The 27737-nt window shown below is 44.0% G+C and overlaps 1 protein-coding gene across 1 annotated transcript in view; it reads right to left on the reverse strand.

Annotated features, from left to right (window-relative positions):
• Nucleotides 1-576: 576 nt before the first annotated feature.
• SLC7A11 (solute carrier family 7 member 11) overlaps nt 577-27737 on the reverse strand; it is a 328653-nt gene continuing 301492 nt past the window's right edge. The window contains exon 12 of the mRNA XM_063920358.1: nt 577-3626. Coding sequence (XP_063776428.1) covers nt 3562-3626 — 65 coding nt within the window. The 3' untranslated portion in view covers nt 577-3561. The remainder of the gene's footprint in view (nt 3627-27737) is intronic.

The following is a 27737-nucleotide window of genomic DNA, read 5'->3' on the forward strand; positions in this document are numbered from 1 at the left end:
TAGTCCAATATATCTTACAGATATTATAAAATACAAAAAAAAAGGTGAATTCTGTGATTGGTTGTAGCCAGTTATAAGGAGAACAACAAATCTACACAGCAGAGCCAATTTGATAGCTCTATCGCATACAGTACTGCAATAAGATTTGAATTAATCAAAACATGTAGTCAGTCTCTGATCCTGTGATGTTTGTGTACCATAACTGTCCTGCAAATGATCAGTGAACAACCAATAGATTAATCAGGTCTGGCCAGACTGACTACATTAAGCACAGATCCAGTCTTTAATCACGTCAATCAACGTGGTCTCCCATTTTAGGGTTTAGATAGAGTTGGCACATGTTTCATAACACTATGAAGTCATTACAGCCGATGTGACTTTAGGAACCAAAAAACATAGCACAGACTAAAGCAATTAATATAAATAAAGTTAATACAGAAAAATATGATTTGTGTAAAAAAAACATTGTGACTTCTGACTTCAGTTACACCATATAAAACAGTAGTCATTTTAGAAATATATATATACTGAAAAATTAGAGACAGAGTAACATTGTATATTTATTGTTATACTGGCTAAATACAATCTCATATAACTATGTTGCTAACAATAGAAATGCTAATTCTCAATATGAGAAATGACAGAGGAAATACATTTAGGGGCTGATGCAGAGATGAGTGTAGGCCTCTTTGCTCCAGATAAAGTGTACGCAAGTACAGACAAGGCAGCATAGTACACATCTCTATCACATCTCCGCTAATGACCGGGGAGGGGTGTTTGGGCTGTAATGGGGCATTCTTACACAGGCAAAGCTCAGTAAGAACGCAGGCATAAATACTTATGTCTTCAGACTGACTTAATAGAGTCTGGTGCTAGTGTGCACTGATGATGACAACTAGCAGCAAACCAGGCATACGGATACGGGACATGTGCTCTGCAAGATACCTACAACTCTGCATACGGGCAATATATACATCTGTTCCCATGCACCTAATACGGGAGCCTATATGGCTGATTTGTCATCATCTCTGCATCAGGCCCTTAGTGAGTACCAGAGGCGGATTGGCCATAGGGTTTACAGGGAAGATCCCCGGTGGGCCGCCGCACCCGTGGGGCCTGTTTTGTTTGAGGACATGTGGACCTTTTGATAGACATAATGAATAAGATGCAAAATAATTTGCATATATGAAAATTTCTTTGCCACTTAGCCTGTGATTGCAGATGATCTAGTGTATGCTCTGTCTGCCTGCTTGGCTGACATATAAGATTGAGTGAATAGTGATTGTGATACGGTTGGTGTAATAAGCAAGAAAATATATATTTTTAAAGAATGATATAGTGTCCTAAATTCTGAAGGTGTATCATATAATGTGCTCATAATATTTAATTTTATTTCCTTTTAACTTCCCCCTTGATGCTGGACATGCCCACTATCTGGAAAGTCTTGGGGGGAGGGTGCTACTGCCATGGCCCATGGCTAGACCTTACACCTCTGGTGCTGCCCATGTGTGGCCACTAGTACAAATTTTTCCAGGGCCACTTTTTGTTCCCAATCCGCCCCTGGTGAGTACATATCAAGACCAATGCTTTAAAAACTGCTTGTAAAAAGTGTCCACCTAGAAATATATATTGTATAATTTATAAAGGCTGTATGATAACTATTTCAGTCACTTTACATTGTAATATTGAAGTTTATGAAGGCACAAAAGAGAGTGGTTATTGATAAAGTGAGAATGGAATGAAGAAGGCCTGCCACATGACTTAGGGTAGGCCCATCAGGTCTGCAGAGACTTTGGACAGGCCCAGGTGCAGGGGGGAGATCATGGCCACTGGAGGAGATGCAGGTACGTCTCCTCGTATACATTACTATGGCGCTTGCATGGGTGGGCATGTTCATGACATCGCAGGGGGTGTGCTTACACCTGTATTGCATTCTAGGGCCCCTACAGAGGCCCCCGGTGATCTGTCTGTGATCCCCCACTCTTTGCACCCTTGAGGCCTATCTGTAAATATTAATGTGTTTACAATTCGGATAAAAGGTTACATGGTTCCCATGCAGTTTTGGGACCTCAGATAACTTTGAAAAACTGGTCTCTTCCTAGGCCTAGAAATAGTAATTTACAAATGATTTACTAATGATAAAGCACAACTGCCAATAAGCCTACATTTCCCAGGACTGTGTTAGGCTATGGCATGATCTCATTTAAAGATTATGCTAACATTTCATACTGTACCTAATCACTGCCCTCATAGTAAGAGACCATCCCACGATCCCAACATTCAAGTCCCAGCTGCCTGGATATATGTCAGCAGTGGCAGGTGTTCTTAGTGATGGGGTGGTGTGGGGGCAGTCTAGTACATTATTACTGTTAGATACATTACTGGGCAAATATAACAACCCACCATGACATTAAGGCCCCATTGTACTTGCATTCACTTTCATAGAAGAGGCCATTTTAAGGAAGACTGATATTCACTTAGGCACGTGTTTGCTCTATTTAGCAGTGAACACTCCATGCTGGTCCGGCACAGAGTATTAAAGGTATATATACTGCAGTACTACATATCTGTCAGACAGCACAAAATGCCTGTGTTAAAAAAAGTAAAAGTCTCTAAACTTACTTAGTAATACAAAATGGTACAAAAAAATAACGGACTGAGACAGTCCATGGCATTCATAGTTAGTTAAAACATCTTAAAATTGTAGACCATGGACATCATGCCATAATGCTGGCCAGGCACGCGACGAGCCTTCACCGGATCCCTCCAGCTCTTTCAGCTTTACTGTGTGTCACGTGTCTCACTGCTGTTAAATTAGTCAGAGGTTGGGATATAGGTGGAGTTCAGGGTCTCATACAGTGCAGTCCCAGAAGAGAAGACGCTTCCACATCACATGGCCTCACACCACATTATATGTAAGTATTATAGTTGCAGGAGGTTAGATGACCGTCCTTCTTACTCCACAGAAAGTTTGTGATTACTGAATATTGATTGAAAAGTACACTGTTCAGAATGATTGGGGCCTGGGTTCATTCTTGATCATTCATTGTTAATTAGTGGTCTTTAGCTGTTAATTACAAGTGGGTTGTCTATGGACTCTGTGTGAGAGGTTTGTGGGAACATTTGAGGTGATTTTAGCAGCATGTGTGGAAGTCTGAAGGGCGTTTTGGAGTACAAGTGAGATATAGAAATGCAGGATATTTAGAGTGTGATTGTGATATTAATGGGTGTATGTAGACTGTACTTGTGTATTTGTCAGCTGCTCATTCAAGGGTTAATTCTATGTAAAATGATACATAGCTGGCGATATATGTATTTGATGGTGAGACTCTAAAATGTAAAAAAAATATTCTTTTACGATTAAGGGCCCTATGGTGTTGTTGTTGTTGTTTTTGTAGCTTCTAATAATTGAATATGAATGTGCAGTGGAAACAGAAACAATGAGAGATCTGCTTGCTGTCCTGTATAATAAATAGAATTATGTATCTGCAGACAGAAGCAGTGAGCAGGCCCAATGTGTAGCACTGCAGGCGGCATCGATTCAGCACATTTCTTCGTATTTTAGGAACTATTTTGCTCAGTTGGCACAACTTCCAGGAGTATTTGCAGCAACGTGGTGACTCTGTCTGTGAAAATAAAAGTATAATAATGGTAAGTAGAGTCTGTGGAAGGAGGAGTTTCTCAGAGGATTTATATAGCAGTATTCATCATCTGGTAAAGCTTTTACCTGTCATAACACAATATACATAATGTATTTTTATTTTACATGGCATCTCTCAGTGACATTCAGCATCCCTAGCATGCTGTAGCCCAATAACAAGGAAGGTCAAATCAATGGGCTCACTGCAAATGACTACAAATGAAATAGAAAAATCAAAGATTGATGCTAAGAGGAGGTTTTGCACAATTTATTAGACTAAGCCCTACACATTAGATTACAGCATTAGCATAATGATAAATGCTTATCCATAAGAGAAAGGAGCATATATTGTACTAAAAGCTATGGATAAACCAGAGCTATAAACAGAGTTATGCATAAGACAAAAGACCTTTATTGTATCTCTGTGAGTAGTAGTGGGAAACTTTCACAAAAATGCACAAAAACAAACAAACAAAACCATTACACTTTATTAAGTCTGAAATACTGTTGTTATTTCCTATATATTATCACCAATATGTGCTGTTATGTCTCTTAAGTATAGTACACTAACTGTTTATTAAAGCTTGCTGATGCTACAGAGGAAGTTTTCTTATATCTGGTGTGTATACAACCTTTACCATAGTAAGCTGATCTTCACCTGTATTTATCTGACTGCCACCACAGCTAGATGAATGGAGAAGGTAACGTTATTGTTTTCCTGTCTGTAATGTTTGTGTTATTGTGTATTCTGTATAATACTTTTATATTACGAAGGGGCCTATTTATAATTAAATATTTGCAGTATGTTCCCCGAAAACTGCTGTTTCCAGGTGGTACCTGCAAATATTAAGGATTCACCAGATGTTTTATGGAGAGATCACAGCAGATACTGTATCTCCGATCCATTTATTCTGCTCCACAAATGCAGCCTCCATAAGTGTCCATGGGGCTGTTGTGCTGATGGGTTTACCAAGCTCTGGAATGTGAGCAGTTTGACCCCGATAGGTAATGCTATCTTCAGATGGTGATATCCTACAGTACAGTAGCCTATGGGTTATTATTTCACAATTTGTTTAAGAAGGATCCCTCTCAGTCTGTCCCATGGACACCTACATACGCAGTGTGAGCCGAGGACCCGAGCCGCAACACTTTCATCTCTCACAGGCTGGGCACTTATTGGAGCCTGACTTCTTGCAAGAGACCCATGGTAAATTTGCGTGAAAATATTCAGATTGTGGATATAAGAAAAATATGAACCATTAAACATGTGGATTGTGATATATATGCATACCTCCCAACATCGTTTAAGCCAGAGTGGGGACTTTTCACATGCACGCTTCCATTTTCTGTCACTGTGGGGGCATGTACAGCACTCTACGAGCGCTGTACATGCCCACAGACCCTCTGTCTCCCATGAATAGATGGCGTGTGTATACGCACAGCATCTATTTACCAAAGAACAGTGAATGACGAAAGCCTACCAACACCCCACCCCCACCACGGTATACTGCAGCCCACAGGTGGGACAGTCTTCCCCCAAAAAGGGACTGTCCTGTGAAAATCAGGACAGTTGGAAGGCATGATATATGCCCCATAGTGAGTAAACACCTAGGGGCTATTTATTAAAGTTGTAATGCAGGAAATCCCCACAAAATCTAGGCATCCCCAGGATGTAACAAGAAGGTGCTGCAGTATATATCTCTGATTTCTGACCAAAAAAGCAGCCCTCATAGTTTTCACTTTGCTTCTAGACAATCGCATCCCAACAATAATAAATGCATGTAGTATTTTCATTACCACATTGCAAGTTAGGGTATAATTATGATGTCCCAACTGAATTTAAAATGCAGCACTGTTAATAGTAAATATGCCCCCTAGAACCTTAATCAGTGTAGTTACATGTACCGGCTGTATGCATACCTCACAACTTTTTTACTGTACATAGCGGGCCAAAATTAGGGAGCATGACCTCATTATAGCAGGCGTGGCATCACAAATAACCATGGCCCTGTTTTTGTCACAATAGGGTCTTGTCCAGTGCTGCTTGATATGCCCCCCAGTCCCTCTCTCCCATGAATAGACGCTGCACGCATGCACACTTTATCTATTTCATGCTAAGCAGAGCAGCGGGTGAGAGGGGGCCTCCTAACCTCCACCCTACAGCAGTATATTGTGTCCTGAAGGTGAGACTAGTGCCAGATTACTAAATAGGCAGAGTAGGCACTGGCCTATGGGTCCCATGACAATGGATCAAAATAATATTGATTTGATCTTGAAGGAAAATTACAATCAACCTTTAAACTGTTTCCAAAACATAGAAAAAATTAATCAAGTCAAAGAAACAAAACTTTACAGAGAAAATATTGTATTAATGTAATACACCAATTAACAACTTAAAATACATAATTTGCTAGGGGGGCACTGACATTTTGACTGCCTAGGGGCCTCCACAGTGTTTATTCTGGCACTCGGTGGGACTTCAGGACAGTGCCCAAAAAGTGGGACTGTCCCTCCAAAATCGGAACATTTTCCGAGGTATGCTGTATGCAAGATGAAGTGTACATGCTAATTGAATAGTTCACTAGTGCAAATAAAAACCTTTTCATTTTTAATTGTTTTTAACCAGCCTAATGTGTGTTCATTAGAGATATATTTTGTTTAAACCACTAAACTAGAAAATAAATGACTGAGATTAGTCATAAATCCTTGCAGTATAATATTGTTGAGAATAACAGCAAAATCTAATTCTTTACTCAGAACAGTACATTTCTCTATCACACAGTGATCATCATATCAGCCCCAGTCATCAAAGACTGTATTATATCATTGTTGTGATTCATTATATTTGGCTAATTTAGCTCTATCTCTATTAAAGGAATTTATAAATCTCCCTAACGTTTTATTTATTTATAACCAGTTATTTATATAGCGCACATATAGTCCGCAGCACTTTCCAGAGAATATTTGTCCATTCACATCAGACCATGCCCCAGTGGAGTATACAATCTACAATCCCTACAACCCGTACACGTACGTACACACATACATACAAACACACACACACACACACACACACACACACACACACACACATACACGCTAGGGTTAATTTTTGTTGGGATCCAATTAACCTACCAGTATATTTTTGGATTGTGGGAGGAAACCAGAGGAACCCCACACAAGCGCAGAGAGAATATGCAAACTTCACACAGTTAAGGCCATGGTGGGACTCAATTCCACAATCACAGTGCTGTGAAGCAGTAATGCTAACCAGTACATCATCCATACTGCCCTGTCCATCTGCTTAAAGGAAACAGGTGAGACTATAAATCCCCCATCATATTCAGGAAGCATGAATGCTACAGCCAAGCAGTTTTGTGGCACTAAACTCACAAATCTGCATTTATATTTGTGTTAATACATGTGTTTTACCTTTTGTGCTTAGATCAGTGATTTTCAAACTGTATGCCGTGGCACCCTGTGGTGCCGTGGGACACTTGCAGGGGTACCTCAGGTTGCTGGTCCAGGACCAATTCAAACTGTCAATGCAATAGGCAAAACTAGTGCTTGTCGCTGCCAATCATAAAATATGTGGACAAACATAAACAAATCATGTTCCTCACCACATAATTGAACATAAGGAAGACATATAAACCTAATTTATTTAATGTAATTTTTTTTTTTTTTTTTTAATTTCTCAATGAGAGACTTTTGGACTAGGGGTGCTGTGAAAACAATTCTGATACTCTAGGGCAGTAGTTCTCAAACTCGGTCCTCGGGGGCCCACACAGTGCATGTTTTGCAGGTATCCCAGCAAGTGCACAGGTGTATTAATTACTCACTGACACATTTTAAAAGGTCCACAGGTGGAGCGAATTATTTCACTTGTGATTCTGTGAGGAGATCTGCAAAACATGCACTGTGTGGGGTCCTGAGGACCGAGTTTGAGAACCTGTGCTTTAGGGCGCCGTGATTCAAAAAAGTTTGGGAACCATAGGCTTAGATCCATCTAACGTTTTCGCAAAGTGAAATTATAAAACATATACCTCCAAATAAAACTAACCAAAAATGCAACTAAACAAACTAACATACTAATGCAGGGCCGAAACTAGGATCTTCGGCACCCGGGGCAAGGCAGCAAGTTAGCGCCCCCGATGCTTCCCCCCGGCGTGTGACACACACACACACACACACACACACACACACACACACACACACACACACACACATATATATATATATGTGTGTGTATATACTAGAGATGAGCGCCTGAAATTTTTCGGGTTTTGTGTTTTGGTTTTGGGTTCGGTTCCGCGGCCGTGTTTTGGGTTCGAACGCGTTTTGGCAAAACCTCACCGAATTTTTTTTGTCGGATTCGGGTGTGTTTTGGATTCGGGTGTTTTTTTCAAAAAACACTAAAAAACAGCTTAAATCATAGAATTTGGGGGTCATTTTGATCCCAAAGTATTATTAACCTCAAAAACCATAATTTACACTCATTTTCAGTCTATTCTAAATACCTCACACCTCACAATATTATTTTTAGTCCTAAAATTTGCACCGAGGTCGCTGTGTGAGTAAGATAAGCGACCCTAGTGGCCGACACAAACACCGGGCCCATCTAGGAGTGGCACTGCAGTGTCACGCAGGATGTCCCTTCCAAAAAACCCTCCCCAAACAGCACATGACGCAAAGAAAAAAAGAGGCGCAATGAGGTAGCTGTGTGAGTAAGATTAGCGACCCTAGTGGCCGACACAAACACCGGGCCCATCTAGGAGTGGCACTGCAGTGTCACGCAGGATGGCCCTTCCAAAAAACCCTCCCCAAACAGCACATGACGCAAAGAAAAAAAGAGGCGCAATGAGGTAGCTGTGTGAGTAAGATTAGCGACCCTAGTGGCCGACACAAACACCGGGCCCATCTAGGAGTGGCACTGCAGTGTCACGCAGGATGGCCCTTCCAAAAAACCCTCCCCAAACAGCACATGACGCAAAGAAAAAAAGAGGCGCAATGAGGTAGCTGTGTGAGTAAGATTAGCGACCCTAGTGGCCGACACAAACACCGGGCCCATCTAGGAGTGGCACTGCAGTGTCACGCAGGATGTCCCTTCCAAAAAACCCTCCCCAAACAGCACATGACGCAAAGAAAAAAAGAGGCGCAATGAGGTAGCTGTGTGAGTAAGATTAGCGACCCTAGTGGCCGACACAAACACCGGGCCCATCTAGGAGTGGCACTGCAGTGTCACGCAGGATGTCCCTTCCAAAAAACCCTCCCCAAACAGCACATGACGCAAAGAAAAAAAGAGGCGCAATGAGGTAGCTGACTGTGTGAGTAAGATTAGCGACCCTAGTGGCCGACACAAACACCGGGCCCATCTAGGAGTGGCACTGCAGTGTCACGCAGGATGTCCCTTCCAAAAAACCCTCCCCAAACAGCACATGACGCAAAGAAAAAAAGAGGCGCAATGAGGTAGCTGACTGTGTGAGTAAGATTAGCGACCCTAGTGGCCGACACAAACACCGGGCCCATCTAGGAGTGGCACTGCAGTGTCACGCAGGATGTCCCTTCCAAAAAACCCTCCCCAATCAGCACATGATGCAAAGAAAAAGAAAAGAAAAAAGAGGTGCAAGATGGAATTGTCCTTGGGCCCTCCCACCCACCCTTATGTTGTGTAAACAAAACAGGACATGCACACTTTAACCAACCCATCATTTCAGTGACAGGGTCTGCCACACGACTGTGACTGATATGATGGGTTGGTTTGGACCCCCCCCAAAAAAGAAGCAATTAATCTCTCCTTGCACAAACTGGCTCTACAGAGGCAAGATGTCCACCTCATCTTCACCCTCCGATATATCACCGTGTACATCCCCCTCCTCACAGATTATCAATTCGTCCCCACTGGAATCCACCATCTCAGCTCCCTGTGTACTTTGTGGAGGCAATTGCTGCTGGTCAATGTCTCCGCGGAGGAATTGATTATAATTCATTTTAATGAACATCATCTTCTCCACATTTTCTGGATGTAACCTCGTACGCCGATTGCTGACAAGGTGAGCGGCGGCACTAAACACTCTTTCGGAGTACACACTTGTGGGAGGGCAACTTAGGTAGAATAAAGCCAGTTTGTGCAAGGGCCTCCAAATTGCCTCTTTTTCCTGCCAGTATAAGTACGGACTGTGTGACGTGCCTACTTGGATGCGGTCACTCATATAATCCTCCACCATTCTATCAATGTTGAGAGAATCATAAGCAGTGACAGTAGACGACATGTCCGTAATCGTTGTCAGGTCCTTCAGTCCGGACCAGATGTCAGCATCAGCAGTCGCTCCAGACTGCCCTGCATCACCGCCAGCGGGTGGGCTCGGAATTCTGAGCCTTTTCCTCGCACCCCCAGTTGCGGGAGAATGTGAAGGAGGAGATGTTGACAGGTCGCGTTCCGCTTGACTTGACAATTTTGTCACCAGCAGGTCTTTCAACCCCAGCAGACCTGTGTCTGCCGGAAAGAGAGATCCAAGGTAGGCTTTAAATCTAGGATCGAGCACGGTGGCCAAAATGTAGTGCTCTGATTTCAACAGATTGACCACCCGTGAATCCTTGTTAAGCGAATTAAGGGCTGCATCCACAAGTCCCACATGCCTAGCGGAATCGCTCCCTTTTAGCTCCTTCTTCAATGCCTCCAGCTTCTTCTGCAAAAGCCTGATGAGGGGAATGACCAGACTCAGGCTGGCAGTGTCTGAACTGACTTCACGTGTGGCAAGTTCAAAGGGCATCAGAACCTTGCACAACGTTGAAATCATTCTCCACTGCACTTGAGACAGGTGCATTCCACCTACTATATCGTGCTCAATTGTATAGGCTTGAATGGCCTTTTGCTGCTCCTCCAACCTCTGAAGCATATAGAGGGTTGAATTCCACCTCGTTACCACTTCTTGCTTCAGATGATGGCAGGGCAGGTTCAGTAGTTTTTGGTGGTGCTCCAGTCTTCTGTACGTGGTGCCTGTACGCCGAAAGTGTCCCGCAATTTTTCTGGCCACCGACAGCATCTCTTGCACGCCCCAGTCGTTTTTAAAAAAAATTCTGCACCACCAAATTCAAGGTATGTGCAAAACATGGGACGTGCTGGAATTTGCCCATATTTAATGCACACACAATATTGCTGGCGTTGTCCGATGCCACAAATCCACAGGAGAGTCCAATTGGGGTAAGCCATTCCGCGATGATCTTCCTCAGTTGCCGTAAGAGGTTTTCAGCTGTGTGCGTATTCTGGAAAGCGGTGATACAAAGCGTAGCCTGCTTAGGAAAGAGTTGGCGTTTGCGAGATGCTGCTACTGGTGCCGCCGCTGCTGTTCTTGCGGCGGGAGTCCATACATCTACCCAGTGGGCTGTCACAGTCATATAGTCCTGACCCTGCCCTGCTCCACTTGTCCACATGTCCGTGGTTAAGTGGACATTGGGTACAACTGCATTTTTTAGGACACTGGTGAGTCTTTTTCTGACGTCCGTGTACATTCTCGGTATCGCCTGCCTAGAGAAGTGGAACCTAGATGGTATTTGGTAACGGGGGCACACTGCCTCAATAAATTGTCTAGTTCCCTGTGAACTAACGGCGGATACCGGACGCACGTCTAACACCAACATAGTTGTCAAGGACTCAGTTATCCGCTTTGCAGTAGGATGACTGCTGTGATATTTCATCTTCCTCGCAAAGGACTGTTGAACAGTCAATTGCTTACTGGAAGTAGTACAAGTGGGCTTACGACTTCCCCTCTGGGATGACCATCGACTCCCAGCGGCAACAACAGCAGCGCCAGCAGCAGTAGGCGTTACACGCAAGGATGCATCGGAGGAATCCCAGGCAGGAGAGGACTCGTCAGAATTGCCAGTGACATGGCCTGCAGGACTATTGGCATTCCTGGGGAAGGAGGAAATTGACACTGAGGGAGTTGGTGGGGTGGTTTGCGTGAGCTTGGTTACAAGAGGAAGGGATTTACTGGTCAGTGGACTGCTTCCGCTGTCACCCAAAGTTTTTGAACTTGTCACTGACTTATTATGAATGCGCTGCAGGTGACGTATAAGGGAGGATGTTCCGAGGTGGTTAACGTCCTTACCCCTACTTATTACAGCTTGACAAAGGGAACACACGGCTTGACACCTGTTGTCCGCATTTCTGGTGAAATACCTCCACACCGAAGAGCTGATTTTTTTGGTATTTTCACCTGGCATGTCAACGGCCATATTCCTCCCACGGACAACAGGTGTCTCCCCGGGTGCCTGACTTAAACAAACCACCTCACCATCAGAATCCTCCTGGTCAATTTCCTCCCCAGCGCCAGCAACACCCATATCCTCCTCATCCTGGTGTACTTCAACACTGACATCTTCAATCTGACTATCAGGAACTGGACTGCGGGTGCTCCTTCCAGCACTTGCAGGGGGCGTGCAAATGGTGGAAGGCGCATGCTCTTCACGTCCAGTGTTGGGAAGGTCAGGCATCGCAACCGACACAATTGGACTCTCCTTGTGGATTTGGGATTTCAAAGAACGCACAGTTCTTTGCGGTGCTTTTGCCAGCTTGAGTCTTTTCAGTTTTCTAGCGAGAGGCTGAGTGCTTCCATCCTCATGTGAAGCTGAACCACTAGCCATGAACATAGGCCAGGGCCTCAGCCGTTCCTTGCCACTCCGTGTGGTAAATGGCATATTGGCAAGTTTACGCTTCTCCTCCGACAATTTTATTTTAGGTTTTGGAGTCCTTTTTTTACTGATATTTGGTGTTTTGGTTTTGACATGCTCTGTACTATGCCATTGGGCATCGGCCTTGGCAGACGACGTTGCTGGCATTTCATCGTCTCGGCCATGACTAGTGGCAGCAGCTTCAGCACGAGGTGGAAGTGGATCTTGATCTTTCCCTAATTTTGGAACCTCAACATTTTTGTTCTCCATATTTTAATAGGCACAACTAAAAGGCACCTCAGGTAAACAATGGAGATGGATGGATTGGATACTAGTATACAATTATGGACGGGCTGCCGAGTGCCGACACAGAGGTAGCCACAGCCGTGAACTACCGCACTGTACTGTGTCTGCTGCTAATATATAGACTGGTTGATAAAGAGATAGTATACTCGTAACTAGTATGTATGTATAAAGAAAGAAAAAAAAACCACGGTTAGGTGGTATATACAATTATGGACGGGCTGCCGAGTGCCGACACAGAGGTAGCCACAGCCGTGAACTACCACACTGTACTGTGTCTGCTGCTAATATAGACTGGTTGATAAAGAGATAGTATACTCGTAACTAGTATGTATGTATAAAGAAAGAAAAAAAAACCACGGTTAGGTGGTATATACAATTATGGACGGGCTGCCGAGTGCCGACACAGAGGTAGCCACAGCCGTGAACTACCGCACTGTACTGTGTCTGCTGCTAATATATAGACTGGTTGATAAAGAGATAGTATACTCGTAACTAGTATGTATGTATAAAGAAAGAAAAAAAAACCACGGTTAGGTGGTATATACAATTATGGACGGGCTGCCGAGTGCCGACACAGAGGTAGCCACAGCCGTGAACTACCGCACTGTACTGTGTCTGCTGCTAATATATAGACTGGTTGATAAAGAGATAGTATACTCGTAACTAGTATGTATGTATAAAGAAAGAAAAAAAAACCACGGTTAGGTGGTATATACAATTATGGACGGGCTGCCGAGTGCCGACACAGAGGTAGCCACAGCCGTGAACTACCGCACTGTACTGTGTCTGCTGCTAATATATAGACTGGTTGATAAAGAGATAGTATACTCGTAACTAGTATGTATGTATAAAGAAAGAAAAAAAAACCACAGTTAGGTGGTATATACAATTATGGACGGGCTGTCGAGTGCCGACACAGAGGTAGCCACAGCCGTGAACTACCGCACTGTACTGTGTCTGCTGCTAATATAGACTGGTTGATAAAGAGATAGTATACTACTAATATTATATATACTGGTGGTCAGGTCACTGGTCACTAGTCACACTGGCAGTGGCACTCCTGCAGCAAAAGTGTGCACTGTTTAATTTTAATATAATATTATGTACTCCTGGCTCCTGCTATAACCTATAACTGGCACTGCAGTAGTGCTCCCCAGTCTCCCCCACAATTATAAGCTGTGTGAGCTGAGCAGTCAGACAGATATATAATATATATAGATGATGCAGCACACTGGCCTGAGCCTGAGCAGTGCACACAGATATGGTATGTGACTGACTGAGTCACTGTGTGTATCGCTTTTTTCAGGCAGAGAACGGATATATTAAATAAACTGCACTGTGTGTCTGGTGGTCACTCACTATATAATATATTATGTACTCCTGGCTCCTGCTATAACCTATAACTGGCACTGCAGTAGTGCTCCCCAGTCTCCCCCACAATTATAAGCTGTGTGAGCTGAGCAGTCAGACAGATATATATATAATATTATATATAGATAATAGATGATGCAGCACACTGGCCTGAGCCTGAGCAGTGCACACAGATATGGTATGTGACTGAGTCACTGTGTGCTGTGTATCGCTTTTTTCAGGCAGAGAACGGATTATAAATAAAACTGGTGGTCACTGGTCACTATCAGCAAAACTCTGCACTGTACACTACTGAGTACTCCTAATGCTCCCCAAAATTAGTAAATCAAGTGTCTCTCTAATCTATTCTAAACGGAGAGGACGCCAGCCACGTCCTCTCCCTATCAATCTCAATGCACGTGTGAAAATGGCGGCGACGCGCGGCTCCTTATATAGAATCCGAGTCTCGCGATAGAATCCGAGCCTCGCGAGAATCCGACAGCGTCATGATGACGTTCGGGCGCGCTCGGGTTAACCGAGCAAGGCGGGAAGATCCGAGTCGCTCGGACCCGTGAAAAAAAACATGAAGTTCTGGCGGGTTCGGATTCAGAGAAACCGAACCCGCTCATCTCTAGTATATACATATATATATATATGTGTATATACATATATATATGTGTATATATACATATATATATATATATGTGTATATACATATATATATATATATATATATATATATATGTGTGTGTGTGTATAGCCTCCACAAGGGCAAAGGGCTTCTTATGTGAGGGGGGGGGGGGTGTACCTAGACATTTTTTTGGGCTACGGATAAAGAAAAAAAGAGGAGATAGCCCGTCGTACATTGATAAATATACGTAAAATCACACACCTGTACACATACATGCTGTCCCATACCTAAACACATACACACACGCATACATTCACTTACATATAGTCATGCACCTGTATACATAGTCACACATGTATACATACATGCACACACACACATATTCATGTACAGTCACACCAGGGCCGTAACTAGGGGGGAAGCTAAGGGGTCACGTGCCCCGGGCGCCGGAAGGAGGGGGGCGCCGAGAACTCTGCCCGGCTCCTTTGGCCATCTGCTCCTCCGCCCGCCGATATATCCTAAAAATCCAGCATTTTCACTGAGGGGAGGTGGTAGCTATTGCATACAGCAGGGCATATTTCTGTTATCATCAGCTGCCTACTGGACTATACCAGGTTACCTGCATTCACATACTGACATGCTGACCGCGGCCCGCTCACACAACAGTGCTTCGCTGCACTCACGATCGGCAGCACCAACACTTTACACTATCCGGCTACCTGCAATTGCATATTGTCACACTGACAACGGTCAGCACATTTAACAGTGCTCCACTGAACTTACAATCGGCGGCACTAACATCCCGTGTGGATGTTAGTGCCGCCGATTGTAAGTTCAGTGGAGCACTGTTAAATGTGCTGACCGTTGTCAGTGTGACAATATGCAATTGCAGGTAGCCGGATAGTGTAAAGTGTTGGTGCTGCCGATCGTGAGTGCAGCGAAGCACTGTTGTGTGAGCGGGCTGCGGTCAGCATGTCAGTATGTGAATGCAGGTAACCTGGTATAGTCCAGTAGGCAGCTGATGATAACAGAAATATGCCCTGCTGGATGCAATAGCTACCACCTCCCCTCCGTGACAATGCTGGAATTTTAGGATGTATCGGCGGGCGGAGGAGCAGATGGCCAGTAGGCAGCTGATGACAAAAGAAATATGCGCCGTGTCATTACTGGCTGCCTCCATTGGAATCCAAGAACACATCTACACAAGATGCATTTACAGCACTACAGGCTTGAAGTGCACATTAGGAGGAGAGCCACAGCTGTGATAGGTAAAGTTGGAAACTGTCTAAAGAATATATGTGAAACATTTTGATAGTGACAGCAGTGACTCCCATCTCTCCCTCGCCCCTCTCTCCCTATCTCTCCCTCACCCCTCTCTCCCTATCTCTCCCTCACCCCTCTCTCTCTCCCCATCTCTCCCTCAACCCCCTCTCCTATCTCTCTCAGTCTCTTCTCTCCAATCTTTATCTCTCTCTCACCCCTCTCTCTCCCTCTCCTCCATCTCTCTCCCTCACGTCTCTGTCTCTCTCTGCTCTCCCATCTCTTTCTCCATCTCTCCCCTGTGGGGCTGCATAATGTTAATGAGGGGTACTACTGTACTGTGTGATGAGAAAAAGGTTGCACTACAGCGTGGAGTAGTTTTAGTGTTTTTTTTAAACATTTTTTCAATTAACGTTTAATTATTATTTCTTTAAAAAAATGTAAAAATTAAAATATTTTAATTAATGGTTTTTATTTTTAATTTATATATATATATATATATATATATATATATATATAAAAAAAAAATTCTGGGTGGGGTGGGGGGTTTGGGGGTGCCAAATTACTGCCTTGCCCCGGGTGCCGAGAATCCTAGTTTCGGCCCTGGTCACACACATGCTCAGATTCATACAGACACACATATATAGTAGTCACACACACATACAGTGCCCCTTTCCTTTGTCACACTCACTGTTTATGGTCTTCTGCTGCTACACAGTGAGCTTCTGTCTCCCATGCTGCTGGCTGGACTGGCGCTGTGTACAGTGCCGTGTAGCCCCGCCCCCTTTCGGCTAAATCTTCTTGTTCAGCTCAGCACTGCTGTGACGATGAAAGGCAGCTGGGGGGAGGCTGGGGAGTTAGCTTGTTCCCTGTGCCCCCTCTTTATCCAGCTCTGCCGGGGCGGGCACAACGCGCGACTGCATAGAAGAAAGTGAAAGTAAACTACAGCTCCCGCAGCAAGGACTGCTGGGAGCTGTAGTTTATTTTCAGTTTAATCACAGCAATGCTTTGTGCCCGGCTTGTTAGGCAGACGCAGCAGCTAGTAGAGATCCCTGACGAAGCCCTTTACGGGAGAAACGCGTTGGTTTCTGCATGCTGATTTTGGAAGCCGGAGCCAAACCCGACCAGCTGACGAGACGTATCTCCGGAAGCCGCGAAACCGGAAGCTACTGGCCTGCATTCCACACGTGCGGGCCAGGCGATACAGGCTGTATCGGAGCTCTGGGAATCGGCTGGCTGGCCCCACCGAAGGTCCACGGAGCACAACAAGGCACGGACCCGGCAGAGGAGGGGACGGAGGACTCAAAACACAAAAGCCCACAGGTACCATTACCCAACAAGCGCTAGCCCACATACTACCTAGTGGGCAACATAGGAAAGTGCTGGGAGTTACCTGTGCATGAAATACGGCTGCAGTTAAGGGTGGGGTAACCCAAAACTGCTCTAAGAGGTTTTTGAGTAACTAAACTAAGCTGTGGGGGACAAGGCAATATACGGCTAACAAAGCTCACATTAATAGAGACTGTTCTCTTAAAGGACAATAAGTTTCATCTACGTGGGACGAGCAGGTCTCAGGACTTTTATCCGCGCCCCTGAGGCGATCATTCAATTATGTTGGTATAAGGTATTGGTGCATTAATATCAATACATTATTGTCTGTAAAAGGCAGTACATTAACAAGATCAGTGTACCACCTTGTTTTATCATGTGATACAAAGATAAAATCATGTTGATTGTTTAAAGGGAATTTCATGATTCTTTTATAGTGTGTTTTAAATACAAAATAAATACTTTTAGATTTAATCAGTCTGACCTATTCTCTCTATTCTTCTCTAAACCTCTGGTGCGCCAAGATTATTTTTCATTTTACGTTATTGCTAGTCAGGGTACTAGTCCATCTGTCGGCTGCACCATTTCGGTTAAAAACTATATCTGACTCCTGCTCTTTCTCTCCTTTCTCTATACATACTTTTTCCATTTTTTTTCCCATCTTCTTTTCCCATCTTTTATATAATTTATATTTTCATTTCTTCTGTCCTTTACACTATCCCCCTCCCGGTTCCTCTTAATCAAACGTTCTCATAAGCAAAAGGGGATTGCTCAGATAGTATCTGTCTCTATAATCAAAAAAATGTCTAGGTACATCCCTTCACCCTCACATAAGAAGCCCTTTGCCCTTGTGGAGGCTATACACACACACACACATATATATATATATATACACATATATATATATATATGTATATACACACATATATATATATATATATATATGTATATATACACATATATATATGTATACACACATATATATATGTATATACACACATATATATATACACACACATACATATATATATATATATATATATATATATATCTATACACACATATATATGTGTGTGTGTGTGTGTGTGTGTGTGTGTGTGTGTGTGTGTGTGTGTGTGTCACACGCCGGGGGGAAGCATCGGGGGCGCTAACTTGCTGCCTTGCCCCGGGTGCCGAAGATCCTAGTTTCGGCCCTGGCATAAGCTCCAGACTCTACTAGCTGCTGCGGCTGCATAACGAGCTGTTATGGACTAGGCAGATAAGGAGTGATGTTTGGGGAATTAAACCACAGGTTCTCAAACTCGGTCCTCAGGACCCCACACAGTGCATATTTTGCAGGTCTCCTCAGAGAATCACAAGTGAAATAATTAGCTCCACATGTGGACCTTTAAAAATGTGTCAGTGAGTAATTTATACACATGTGCACCTGCTGGGTTACCTGCAGAACATGCACTGTGTGGGGTCCTGAGGACCGAGTTTGAGAACCTCTGAATTAAACTGATCATGACGGCACCCCCTCCGATCCGGTGCCCAGGTCACATGCCCCCCTAGCCCTCCCCTAGTTGCGGCTCTGACTAATGAGACCAAACCAATAGTCATTGAATCTTTAGACTGATATTTTGTAAATACTGTATAATCCATCAATTGTTTAAGTCGGTGAATGAAGTATATTTACAGGAAATGACCCAATGTTTATTTAGCTATCAATGTTCCCTGGCCTGAAGGCTTAGACTGAAGAAAGTAAATGGAGTCATACAGTGATCTTTATGCATTACAGTACATTGTTCTGTAATGAATCTCGGCCACACTCTGTCTATGGAACGACGGTACACTGAATCAATTAGAACGGCACATTTATCAGAGGTTCAATTAGTTTGTAGAGGACAGCTAAAATACCAGAACATTGCAATACAGCAAATGCATTGTCCTACACACTTTAGAGAATCAACTTAAGTGAACTTGACACTGCAGCAAAGTGTATTTTTCATTCATTGCTTTAGAAGAAGGCTATAATGTTCTATAAACGCTGTTTTCCTAAGAACATACTTTATTACTTCGGAGGGGGAGAAAAGCTGCACTTAAGTACTTGAAATTTATTGAAGAACAAACATTCAACATCAACTGCATAACAAAATAGTTCTCGAAGATAAAACATTTTTTTCAAAAAGTTGTAGTTTCACAAACTACAGTAATCTAACATAATATTGATCACAAAATCTTCTTGTGTTGTTACAATCTGAGGTCACTGAGTATATTGGCACAGAAAATTCAAAGTAAATCACAACATAAGCAACCATAATGGGAAGATTGGGTAGCCTTTACAATATCTTTCCTAACTGGCAGTACTTACCCCCAATCATTACATAACCCTCCTACAGCAAGCAGACAAATACAGCTAGTACAACCTATTCCCACCTGATCCACTGCGCAAAACTCAAATCTTGTTTCAAGCAACAAATAATTGGCTAATTGCAGCTCCAGTCAAATGAATTGCTGTTAGAGCCATAGGTAGACAGTGACCACACAAATATAACAGATAAATAAGAAATATGATCAGGTAGACAGCAGAGTTGTTAAACTCCTTACCCTAAACTAGTATTGTCAACTGGAAATACAGGCCAATTTGCAGGCATGTGACCATAGCTACTGATAGCCCGGGCCCACACAGGTAATAAAGCAGGGCTAACCCATCATGGAGAACACCAGAAGACTGATAGACAGTGAGCTCTGTGCCATTTTGCATGGCTTACCCAGTATAAAATTGCCTGCTCAGTAAATGAACACACGCATATGAGCTTACACGGAGATGTGCAATTCTCTTGCTCATATAAAGGTGTGCATTTCTGGTGCTTATATAGAAGTGTGCAATTCTGACACACAGGGCCGGCGCTACCACTAGGCAGCTTTAGGCAGCTGCCTATGGGCGGCGACCACTGGAGGGCGGCACCGCAAAGTGAGACGAAAGTGAAAGAGAACACACACACTCCTCCTATTCTTTAAGAGGAGCAGCTCGTTGGCGCCTGGCCCACCACGTCTGACTGTCTGCCTTCAAACGTGAGTGTGCCTAGCTACTTCAGTTCAGTTCTTCTTCAACCCTGCCGTGCCGCCACCCCCCCACCTCTGCGATCATAGCCCACAGACAGACAATGTGTTATAATGTGCAGCCAGCCTGCTGCCGCCTGCGCTCTTGAGTCCGGGGTCCCGGGTGACGGTCGGTGCGTCCCACATTATGAGCTGACTACCCGCCGGGCCGCCACTCCGGCGCTCCCCCACACGATGGTCTCCCGTGGGCGTCCCCCCCCCATCACCCCTGCATTTGGGCACAGTGACTGACAGGTCAGGGCAGCACATGAAGGAGTCACCCGCTGCCCTGGTCCGCTCCGCTCCCGATTCGGGCGCCGCCTCTTCCTCCGTTGCTGCTGTCACTGAAGTGTGGGGCGGCTCATACCGCTATCACCCCACCTGGTGTCCGTGCTCATACACCACTGGCACACACAGTGACGGGTATAAGCCGGGCCCCTGCAGGTAGGAGCAGGTTGTTCTCTTGTGCGGCGGCAGTCAGTGGGTGCATGCTGCTCCCCGGGGCTCCTGTCAGCACACAGCACAGACTGTGGCCATAGAGTGCTGGGAGTAGCAGGTGTCAGGGGAGCCGTGTGCCCCAGAGCCTCCTCTCTCCCTGACCGACCTGCTCCCCCCCCCCCCCCCGCCCCCCCCCCCCCCCGTGGCTATTCGGCACCTGCTCCCGTTGCCTCCCCCCCCCCTCCTGCATCTCGTCACCGACCTGATGGCTGGTAAAGTCTTAAAGTCTAGGGCTGAAATTAATGGGAACCCACACTCTTTGTCCCTTCAATTTACCACTACTTATCGAAGGATTCAAGGCTGGTTAGCAATTTTGTGGGGCCACATATAAAAGCTAGCACAGATTCCAGGTTTTGTGATGGGTTTGCAGCAGGACAGGGATTTAAAAACAATGTGTACAAAAAGGGGACGTTGTCTGCCATAATGTGTAATAAGGGGGACGTTGTCTGCCGTAATGTGTAATAAGGGGGACGTTGTCTGCCGTAATGTGTAATAAGGGGGACGTTGTCTGCCGTAATGTGTAATAAAGGGGACGCTGTCTGCCATAATGTGTAATAAGGGGGACGTTGTCTGCCATAATGTGTAATAAGGGGGACGTTGTCTGCCGTAATGTGTAATAAGGGGGACGTTGTCTGCCGTAATGTGTAATAAGGGGGACGTTGTCTGCCGTAATGTGTAATAAGGGGGACGTTGTCTGCCGTAATGTGTAATAAAGGGGACGCTGTCTGCCATAATGTGTAATAAGGGGGACGCTGTCTGCCTTAATGTGTAATAAGGGGGACGTTGTCTGCCGTAATGTGTAATAAGGGGGACGTTGTCTGCAATAATGTGTAATAATGGGGACGCTGTCTGCCATAATGTGTAATAAGGGAGACGTTGTCTGCCATAATGTGTAATAAGGGGGACGTTGTCTGCCGTAATGTGTAATAAGGGGGACGTTGTCTGCCGTAATGTGTAATAAAGGGGACGCTGTCTGCCATAATGTGTAATAAGGGGGACGCTGTCTGCCTTAATGTGTAATAAGGGGGACGTTGTCTGCCGTAATGTGTAATAAGGGGGACGTTGTCTGCCATAATGTGTAATAAGGGGGACGCTGTCTGCCGTAATGTGTAATAAGGGAGACGTCTGCGTAATGTGTAATAAGGGGGACGCTGTTTGCCGTAATGTGTAATAAGGGGGACTGTCTGCCGTAATGTGTAAAATGGGGGACGCTGTCTGCCATAATGTTTAAAACGGGGGACGCTGTATGCCGTAATGTGTAATAAGAGGACGCTGTCTGCTGTAATGTGTAAAAAGGGGGACGCTGTCTGCCGTAATGTGTAAAAAGGGGGACGCTGTCTGTCGTAATGTGTAAAAAGGGGGACGCTGTCTGCCGTAATGTGTAAAAAGGGGCTCTACCTGGTGTAGTGGCGATACTGTGCAGCGTAATTTGAATAATGGAGACTACTATGCACCGTAGTATGAATTGGCATTATTTTGTGGCCATGCCCTTTCCCCATGAAGCCACGCCCCTACATATTTTTTGCGCGCCTGCGGCGCGCACTGCTCCTATCTTACGTGTGTGTGTGTGTGGGGGGCAATATTGCGCATAGTGGTTTATTTGTATTTTTGGGGGAGGGATTGTTTCCCTATTTGACAATGGCAGCTGTGAGATGTCAAAGAAGCCACTCTGATATCCAGGGGACCTGGAAAGTGGGTATTGGTATGTGTGTGTGTGTGTGTGTAGGGGGGGGGGTAGGCAGAAGGTTTGCCTAGGGTGCTGAGAAACCTTGCACCGGCCCTGCTGACACATATAGAGGTGGGCAATTTCGGCACTTACTGAAACCTGCATCTGGGTGGAGGATGGATGGAGGGTTCTAATGTACAGTAGGTCAAGAATAGTAAGGGCTTGTTGCATAATTGCAATCACATGCATACAAATTCAGACTGTTAACCAGATGCATATATACATCTAAAGCTGGGTACACACTGGAACGATGTATTCCCAGCCAATTTGTCAGCCTGGTGAGCCGACATATCAGATCCTGGGTACACACTGAGTGATGTAATGAAGGTCAGAGTGATGTAATGAAGGTCAGAGTGACATATTTATGTATCAACATTATACCTTGTACTTAAGAGGTTAATGGGTGGTCCCCGGAGTTTAAAGATGATACTGTTAATCTACACACACACACACACACACACACACACACACACACACACACACACACACACACACACACACACACTCTTACATACTGTATATTAAACAGTTGTATAATAAAACACTTTCGGCTGGCTTAATACATGTTATTTTGCGTTTTCTATAAGATTATATGAATAGACTGGTATCTCTAGACTAAATCATACAACTGTATTACTGTATGTTCAATAAATAAACTAACAAAAAAAAATATAGTGGAAACGTATTTCCTTCTACATCCAGTTGGTAAAAATGTCACGTAGAGATGTGCGGCGGGCAGTTTTCGTGTTTTGTGTTTTGGTTTTGGTTCCATGCTCTTGTTTTGGATCTGGATTGGTTTTGCCAAAACCACTCTTTCGTGTTTTGGTTTTGGATCTGGATGATTTTTTTTTAAAAACTTAAAAACAGCTAAAATCACAGAATTTAGGGGTAATTTTCATCCTACAGTATTATTAACCTCAATAACATTAATTTCCACTCATTTCCAGTCTATTCTGAACACCTCTCACCTCACAATAGTGTTTATAGGCCAAAAGGTTGCACCAAGGTGGCAGTATGACTAAGCTAAGCGACACAAGTGTGCGGCACAAACACCTGGCCCATCTAGGGTTGGCACTGCAGTCCCACTGCACTAATGGCGGATACCGGACGCACGTCTAACACCAACATAGCTGTCAAGGCCTCAGTTATCTGCTTTGTAACAGGATGACTGCTGTCATATTTCATCTTCCTCGCAAAGGACTGTTGGACAGTCATTTGCTTAGTTGAAGTAGTACAAGTACAAGTAGTACTGCAAGTCCCAGCAGCAACAGCAGCAGCAGCAGCAACAGCAGTAGGAGGAAATGGTTCTTGATTTTTCCCTATTTTATCCTCCAAGTTTTTGTTCTCCATTATTTTTCAGGAGTTATATAACAAAATTCAGCAAAGGAGAGCGTACCTCTACACCACACAGGGCAAACCCTGTAAAAATTATTTGGATTAAATATTAATAACCCCTTTATTTGGAGTAAATAATATACAGCACAGGACAGCACCTCTGAACTTATATGGCAATACCACTGGACTGGATTTATACGCCAGTACCACTGGATTTATACTGCAGTACCACTGAACATATACGGCTGTATCACTGGATTTATACAGCAGTATTACTGGACTTATACGGCAGTATTACTGGACTGGATTTTATATGGCAATACCACTGGACATATAAGGCAGTATCACTGGACTTATACGGCAGTACCACTGGACTGGATTTATATGCCAGTACTACTGGATTTATACGGCAGTACCACTGGACTTATACGTCAGTACCACTGGACATATACGGCAGTATCACTGAACTTATATGGCAGTACCACTGGACATGTATACGGCAGTATCACTGGACTGGATTTATACGGCAGTACCACTGGACATATACGGTAGTACCACTGGACATATACAGCAGTATCACTGGACATATACGCCAGTATCACTGGACTGGATTTATACGCCAGTACCACTGGATTTATACAGCCGTACCCCTGGACATATATGGCAGTATCACTGGAATTATATGGCAGTACCACTGGACATATATGGCAGTATCACTGGATTTATATGGCAGTACCACTGGACATATACAGCAGTATCACTGGATTTATATGGCAGTACCACTGGACATATACAGCAGTATCACTGGATTTAGACAGCAGTATCACTGGACTGGATTTATACTCCAGTACCACTGGATTTATACGGCAGTACCACTGAACTTATATGGCAGTGCCATTGGACATATACGGCAGTATCACTGGATTTATACGGCAGTATAAGTGGACTGGATTTATACGGTAGTACCACTGGATTTATACGGCAGTACCACTGGACATATATGGCAGTACCACTGGACATATATGTCAGTATTACTGGACTTGTTTGGCAGTACCACTAGACATACACGGCAGTATCACTGGCTTTATACGGCAGTATCACTGGACTTATACGGTAGTATCGCTGGGCTGGATTTATATGGCAGTACCACTGGACATATACGGCAGTACCACTGGACATATACGGCAGTACCACTGGACATATACGGCAGTACCACTGGACATATACGGCAGTATCACTGGACATATGCGGCAGTACCACTGAACTTATACAGCAGCACAGGGACACCACCACTGGACTGATGCAGGACATCACAGCACCACTGGAATGGACTGGACTTATACAGCAGCACTGGACATATGGCAGCAGAGGACACCACCACTGTGACTGGTCTGATGCAACACAAGACACTACCACTGTACTGATGCAGCACAACACAGCACCACTGAACTGGACTTATACAGCTACACTGGACATATGGCAGCAGAGGACACCACCACTGTGCTTGGACTTATGCAGCACAAGGCACAAGACACTACCACTGTACTGATGCAGCACAACACAGCACCACTGCACTGGACTTATACAGCAGCACTGGACATATGGCAGCAGAGGACACCACCACTGTGACTGGACTGATGCAGCACAAGACACTACTACTGTACTGATGCAGCACAACACAGCACCACTGCACTGGACTTATACAGCAGCACTGGACATATGGCAGCAGGGGACACCACCACTGTGACTTGACTGATGCAGCATAAAACACTACACTGGACTGAGCAGCACAAGACAGCACTGGAATCCCCACCCCACTTTCCCTCACGCACAGACACTGAGAATGGAGACACCTCCTCTCGCTACACTCTCCAATGCCGGAGTGAAAATGGCGGTGACGCACGACTCCTTTTATGGAATCCAAAACCTGCGAGAATCCGACAGCGGGATGATGACGTTTTGCATCGTTTTGGTTTTGAGTCAGGCGGGAAAACCCGAGCCGGGCTTGGATCTGGGCTCGGGTAGTGAAGTCTGGTAGGGTTCGGTTCTCTGAGAACCGAACCCGCTCATCTCTAAAAATGTGTATAGTTATCATAAACATGAAGGCTTCTTTATCCTACTCCATTTAAAAACATATGAAATTTGAGCTATGCTGGGCACAGGGAGCAATGATTACAGGTCTACCAGAGATTTCACCTTGTATCAGAACAATCCAAACATACTGTATAACATCTTGATTAATATGAACACCCCTCGGAACGGCTTAATTAAGAATCTGCTGTTTCATTGCAACCTTGCACACTGGTTATTTTTTAAGAGATAGATGACACGCCTCTTCACAAACATTGCCTTGGAGTCAGTCCACCCAGTCCTTTATTAACCATGAATAATACTTAAGACTTAGGTGCTTGAGATATTTGGCGCTGCTAAATTGCAAAATATGTGGTGCGCCAAATAGGGCTATTTGGCACAATTTGAGGATTTTTTTGTGTTATTTAAAAGTAATATAGATAGATAGATAGATAGATAGATAGATAGATAGATAGATAGATAGATAGATAGATAGATAGATAGATAGGAAGAAGTAGCTGTTGTCTAAATCTGGCACATATATGAAGCAGATAAAATGCTGAAAGCTCCTTTAAAAATAAGTGTTCTTTTTTATCAAGCTCATGCAAAATAAACCTGATTTAATACTGCCATCTAGTGGCGCAAAACTCAATTTTGCAATGGGATTGAAGTACAGATTCAATCCTGTTTCTTACAAATACAAGTCTGTCTGCTTAATCAATCTATGGAACCAACAATTTACATTGTTTTTTTGTTTTGTTTTAAATTAACAGTGAATCAGCAGTTTGTAACATTTTACATTTTTGGGGAATGATACAGTGTATTGTCACAGCAAAAAAATGCATACACATTTCTAACTGCTGAAATCGAATGCAAACTGTATCTTTCTGTAGGCATTTAGTTGAAGGTTACTGTAGTTGTAGATATCCTACAATACAATTACAATAGGTGGATTGACTTTCATAACTGTTAACATGGCATAGTATTCAACTAAAATATCTTTGCCTATGCTCAGTAATAAATATTTGTACAGTAACTGTTAATAATCCCCTCAATTTGTAAACACAAAATGAGAACAATGTAACCTGGAATTCTCCTACAAGCTAAGTGTATCTGTCACAAACTATTCCTACATTTATTTGTATTTAAATCTTTTCTACTGTAAAAAAAAAAAAAAAAAAGCTGTCTATTCTAACACAGAGAAGAGGATTATTTTACTCTAATTTTTTCATGTCTTCCTGGCCTTTGCTACCACAGAGATGTGTGCTGATTTATGTGCAGGGTGGAGTGGATGGAGATGAACCACAGTCCCCATAGTAGTGGTTAATATACCGCCATCCACCAGCAATGCACCAAACGGCCTGTATGAGACCTGAGACAGAGCAGATGTGCATACTATTAAGGGTACATTTATATCTATTTATTTATTTATCTGTCTATCATGAACGCAAAAAACAAGTGCAAAAATGTTGCCATGACAAAAAGAAACATATTTAAGGCATAGTTGCCAACCCTCCCTCATTCTGCAGGAGACTCCCTGAAATAGTAGCAATCTCCCTCACTCCCTGAACAGACCAGCAATCTCCCTGATTGCACCTTATCCCCATTATGCAGCTGTTACATTCTTGGGGGGGGGGGAGAAATAAATCAGAGATACATACATTCAAATAGGTTCATCAGTGCCATTTCTCTACACTAGTTATAAGGCACAATGATCCATATGGCTACATTCATTTTAAATAAGGTTTCTCGTGGCCCCTTACAGTATATGGAACCTCTTGAAAAACACAATGCACAAACAAGTCCTGAAAAATGTCAGTGTCTTTTCTTCAACAAAT

The sequence above is a fragment of the Pseudophryne corroboree genome, chromosome 1, assembly GCF_028390025.1.
Source record: "Pseudophryne corroboree isolate aPseCor3 chromosome 1, aPseCor3.hap2, whole genome shotgun sequence".
Lineage (NCBI taxonomy): Eukaryota > Metazoa > Chordata > Amphibia > Anura > Myobatrachidae > Pseudophryne > Pseudophryne corroboree.